At 54.5% G+C, this 5,664-nt stretch overlaps 1 protein-coding gene across 1 annotated transcript in view; it reads left to right on the forward strand.

The window, feature by feature from the left end:
- Nucleotides 1-4,537: 4,537 nt before the first annotated feature.
- The window catches only part of LOC112415500 (kallikrein-4-like), a 3,277-nt gene continuing 2,150 nt past the window's right edge, over nucleotides 4,538-5,664 (forward strand). The window contains 1 exon segment of the mRNA XM_024768536.1: nucleotides 4,538-4,598. Within this exon segment, the coding sequence (XP_024624304.1) occupies nucleotides 4,538-4,598 (61 nt within the window).

The raw sequence follows: 5,664 nt of genomic DNA on the forward strand, positions 1-5,664 counted from the left end.
ACCTCTCTGAGGTGGGAGAGCCAAGTTCAGGACACTGGTCCACCAGAGACATCCAGGCTCCAAGTAATATCAAACGGCGAGCGCTCTCCCAGAGATCTCCGTCTCAACGCTAAGACCCAGCTCCACTCAACGACCAGCAAGCTACAGTGCTGGACACCCCATGCCAAACAACTAGCAAGACAGGAACACAACCCCACCCATTAGCAGAGAGGCTGCCTAACATCATAATAAGTTCACAGACACCCCAAAACACACCACCAGATGTGGATCTGCCCACCGGAAAGACAAGATCCAGCTTCATCCACCAGAACACAGGCACCAGAAGCAGAAACTGACACCCCATTGTAAAGCAATTACACTCCAATAAAGATGTTAAAAAAAAAAGCAAAAAAGATAAAATGAGGAGTGGGAGTGGTCAAGGGAGGGAGTGAAGGGAAGAGTGTTGGAGGCACATGGAACAGACCACAGGGTGGCCTAGAGGATGAGGGAAGCTGAGGATTTGCCCGGAGCTGTTCACAGGAGCCACATCCCTCTGGGAAATAGACTGGGGTGGATAAGAGTGGAAGCAGAGAGCCCAGAAAGGGGGCTGGGCCAGGAGAGGGGGAGTCAAGGTGGGGAGACCTGGCTAGGTCTGACTTACTTTTTGGAGGTGTCATCCAAAGGACGACAGGTGCAGGTGCCTGACCCGCAGACAGGCTAGAGCAATCAAGAAAAGAATCAAAAGGGACCTGTGAATGGGGGGACACTTATTGGGGGGTTAGGGTTTGGTCAAGTTGGGGGAAATTAAAACTATCTTTTGTCTCTATTTAAAAAATGACTTCCAGGGCTTCCCTGGTTGCATAGTGGTTAAGAATCCGCCTGCCAATGCAGGGGACACGGGTTCGAGCCCTGGTCCGGGAAGATCCCACATGCCACAGAGCAACTAAGCCCATGCGCCACAACTACTGAGCCTGTGCTCTAGAGCCCACGAGCCACAACTACTGAGTCCGTGTGCCACGACTACTGAAGCCCACGCGCCTAGAGCCCGTGCTCTGCAACAAGAGAAGCCACTGCAATGAGAAGCCTGTGCACTGCAACGAAGAGTAGCCCCCACTCGCCACAACTAGAGAAAGCCTGTGTGAAGCAACAAGGACCCAATGCAGCCAAAAAATTTTAAAAATTAAAAAATAAATACAAAATTTAAAATGACTTCCAGAATGTTTAAGTAATCTCTCTGTGTGTCGTTTTGTCTTTTCCTCTGTCTGTGCCCACTCTCTGTCCTCTATTCTGTGTCTCTATCTCCCTGTCTCCCTCTGTGCCCCAATCTGTCTGTCTCTGCCTCAGTTTGGGTCTCTATGCCTGTTGTCCCTTGGTCTCTGTCTCTCTCTGTCTTTTCCTCCTGTCAACCTCCGTGTCTCTGTTCCTTGTCTCTGTGTGTCTCTGTCTCCATCCCGCTGTGTCTCTGTCTCTCTTTGTCTCTTGTCTCTCTGTCTATCTCTCTCTGTTTCGGTCTCTTGTCTCTCTGTGTCTCTCTTTGTCTCTTATCTCTCTGTCTTCGTCTCTTTGCCCTGTTCTCTCTGTGTCTCTATCTATATCCTTCTGTGGTTTTATTTCTGTCTCTGGTCCCAATCTCTTTGCCCATCTCTGTATCTCTTGGTCTCTGCCTCTCTCCATCCCCCACCCCAGCCTGGGTTCTTACCCTAGAATCCCCACTCCTGGGGTCATTCCTGCCAGGCTGGAAGCATCTCCATGGCGTGACACACACACACACACACACACACTCTGTCTTGGGTTCATCCCCAAATAACTGGGACACGTCTGCCTAACCTCGAGCAGGATAAGACCTAGGTGAGGCCACAGAACAGGGTGGAGGAATGCCACATCCACGCCCTTCTCCCTCATTCCAGCTGCCCCAGCCCTGTCCCTCACTCTGGCCCCAACCTGCCTCCTCCCAGTGTCCAGACCTAAGTCACGTCTGGGCGGCTGTGAGGCCTGAGCCCCCTCTACACCCCACCCCTACCCCTCCTCCTGGCTTCCTCCATCTTCATGGTCAGGGCTGCAGGTCCCAGGAGTAGGGCAAGGTCAAGGGTCTCTGTGCCCCCAGGTGACTGAATGCAGGCAGATAGATGGAGGCCAAGTCAGAGAACCAGACTAAGAAAAGGCTAGAGACAGAGAAATCAGAGAGAAACAGGGCCAGAGAGAGAGAGAGACAGACACAGACATTCATCCCTCAGCAGCACTGTCATCTGTCCCCACAACCCCTCATCAACGCCGTCCACACCTCCTCCTTAGGTGACCTCATCCAACCCCATGGCTCTAGACACAACGTCTCCTAGGATGACTCCCCACCGTTTCTCACCAGCCCTGACCTCTGTCTGCTCCATGGTGCTCACACATTCAACCACTTGTCTCCTATAGGCGTCTCCAGCTCAGCCCTTCTCCCCACACCTCTTCGCTCCTCCGCACAAATGGCGCCACAAATGGAGCCGCCAACAGACCCAGCCTCCGAGACACCATCCTTACCTCCTTTTTCCTCCCTCCCCACCTTCCACCCACCGGCTGGTACTTGACTTTCCCGCCCCTCCCCCACACGAGCCCTGGGCATATGTGTTTCTCTTCTCCTTGGACCACAGCATCTCCCACCCAGGCTGTTGCCACCTCCCACCTCCACGCTGGTCTCTCTGCTTCCATCTCACCCTCTACAATCATTCTCCACGCGGGATGTTTTTGAAACATAAATAAGATCGTGCCCCTCCTACCTCGTGCTTAAAATCCATTGCACTGAAAATAAACCCAAACTGTTTCCCCTGGCATGCAAATCCCTGCACAGTCTGCCCCGTTCCTCGCCTTACTCTGTCTCGTACACACCAACTTTCTCTCTCTCTCTCTCTCTTTTTCCCCAGGCTTCCTGGATCTTATTTCCCCCAGGGATTGAACCCGGTCCACCTCAGTGAAAGCGCCATGTCCTAACCACTGGACCTCCAGGGAATTCCTCCAACTTCTCTCTTTTTCCTGCAAAGCTCACTGCCTCTCAGCCTCAAAGTCGACTCCTCTGAGACTCCCCGACCACCCCCTCATCTGCAGTCACCCCACCCAATCCGGGTCACTCTCTAGTATCACCCGTGGTCTCTGCACACACATTACTACCAGATATTTGCTTGTCCCTGTAGTTTTTCTGTTTGTCATTCTCCCCTGCTGGGACGTGAGCCCCAGGAGCGCCGGAATCTGCTTGTCCCTTCCCGCATCTCAAGTGCGGACAGCAGAGCTCAGAGCGTGACAGGTGCCCTTTGTTGAGCAATGCCTGCTCCCACTAACTGGGCGCCTAGGACACTCCTGGCACTTTGTCCGGGCGTTTTCCCTGCATTATCTCTTTGGATGCATTTTGGGAGAGAGGAAAAATGGTTACCCCGATTTTACAGATGAGAAAACGGAGGCTCACAGGGGTGCAGTCACCGGGCCAAGGCTCCAAAGGTAGAACATGACGCTGGGGATTTGAATCCGGGAAGTTTTGCTGGGGAAGCACAGCCGGGAGAGAGAGGAAGGGAGGGAGGATGAGAGAGATTTAATGAGAGAGAGAATAAGAAAAAAAGAAAATGAGAGATAGAATGTGTGTGTGTGTGTGTGTGTGTGTGTGTATGTGTGTGTGTGAGAGAGAGAGAGAGAGAGAGAGAGAGAGAGAGAGAGAAGAAACCTGACAGAGATCCAAGAAAGAAGGGGAGAGTGAGGCCAGGGTCTCCCAGCCCCTCTGGCTCCCTGGCCGCAGGTGGGCACAAGGCAGCCTGAGAGCGCTGAGCTGGAAGCTGGGAGCGCCTGACCCCAGGAATGTGTCCCTGGGGGGCAGGCCGGCCCAGCTGGGGATGCTTATAAGCCCCATCGGGGCCCCTGTTGGACGTAGCAGGCAGGAGCTCAGCCCAAAGCAGGATCCGGGAGCCCAGAGACAGCCAGGTGAGTGGCCCCAGGTCCCCACTCACTGCGCCCTAAGAGCACGCAGTCTTTGTGACCCACTGTCCCTACAGCTCCGTGTCCCTGTGACTCTCAGCATCCGGACCTTGTGTCTCCAGGTCTCTTCTCCAAACAGGTCTCTAGTTAGGAGTGTCTCTCCAGTTCTCTCTCTGTCTCCCCTGGTCTCTCTATTTCCCTGAATCTCTCTCTCCCAGCCTCTGCCTCTCAGTCTGTCTCCGATGATCTCTCTTAAGTACTCCATCTTCCCTCCATCCCTGAGAGTCCAGTCTCCTCCATCCTCCTACCTCGCCCAGTTTATAGACGGAGAGACGCTTTCTCCATCCCTTCCTCTCCACCTAGTTCTCTCTATCTCTCTCTCTCTCTCTTTCCACTTCACTCTCCCTCTCTCTTTTTCTCTCTCAGCCTCTAAATCTCTCTAGGCTGTGGGTCTCTGGGCCATGATCTCAGACCCTATGGCATGTGTGTGTCGGGGGAGGGGTGGTATAGGTCCTTGTTTGCCCAATAATATCCTGGGAGGGCAGGAATGGGGAAAGAAAGAGACAGATGCAGGGCCCCCGGACTCACCTGAGACTGACCCTCACGCAGGTGCTGAAGGATGTCCATGGCAGGAAACCCCTGGGGCTGGTTCCTGGGCCACCTCCTCCTCAGTGTCACAGGTGTGTGTGTGTGTGTGTGTGTGTGTGTGTCTGTGTGTGCGTGTGTGTGTCTGTGTCTGAGGCACAGTGTTTGTTACAGGCATGACTCAGTATCCTCCTGGATGTGCCTGAAGCTGCGTGGGTGACAGTACTGTGTGACCGTTGCTCTCCACATGCACACTTGTGATTCCTGGTATCACAGGGAGTTTGCATGTGTGCTGCCTGTGTACTGGGTGTGTGTGGCTTTGCATGCCTCTGTGTGTGACATAGTATGACAGGGTGTGTGGTCATGCCCGTGAGAGTCAGTGCATGATTGGGTGAACAACTCTGAGAGTCTGTGCCTCTGAATATCCTGCAGAGTGGCAATGCTGTGAGGACCTGTGGAGCCTGGGGTGCCGCTAAAAGGGAGATGGTGCTTCTGGGGGAGTCACCCATCGCTGGCAATCTGTGCCTGCTTCCTGGGTCTCCGATCCTTGGGCCCCCAGACAGCCACATCACGGGACGGTGTGATAGGGTTTCTGTGTGAGCCGGCTTTTTGCTGCTATGGGGGAGGCTGAGCCAGGGAAGGAGAGACTTGGAGGGCCATGAAGTGTGGCACTGCCTCGAGTGTCTGGCCGTGTCGCCCTTGCCTCTGCCACCTTGTGTGAGGGGGTCTACTTGTGCTGGGAGGCTCATAGCCCCAGTAGTGCACTGTCGAGGCGCGCGCGCGCGTGCGTGTGTGTGTGTGTGTGTGTGTGTGAGAGAGAGAGCGAGAGAGGTGACATGTGGGTCCCAGAGATATATGTGACACACTTACAGCTGAAAGTCTCCTCTTGACAAGTGACCCCACTTCCTATACCCTGACCTCCGCCTCGTGAATCCTAACCCACCCCCAAAGAATCTGATCCGTGGAGTAAAAGGCCTGCACTGTGATCCCACCCCCTTCTCACTCATTCTTGATTCCGCCCCTAAGAGCCTGACTGCCCTCAGGATCCCAGACTCCATCCCTGCGGTCCTGACCACACCGCCTGCACTGTGACCCCGCCCCCAAGTGGCCTAGTCCTGCCTCCTGAGTCTGTCCCCCAGCCCTGACCACGCCCCCCTGGAC

The sequence above is a fragment of the Neophocaena asiaeorientalis genome, unplaced genomic scaffold (genome assembly GCF_003031525.2).
Source record: "Neophocaena asiaeorientalis asiaeorientalis breed wild unplaced genomic scaffold, Neophocaena_asiaeorientalis_V1.1 scaffold629, whole genome shotgun sequence".
NCBI lineage: Eukaryota > Metazoa > Chordata > Mammalia > Artiodactyla > Phocoenidae > Neophocaena > Neophocaena asiaeorientalis.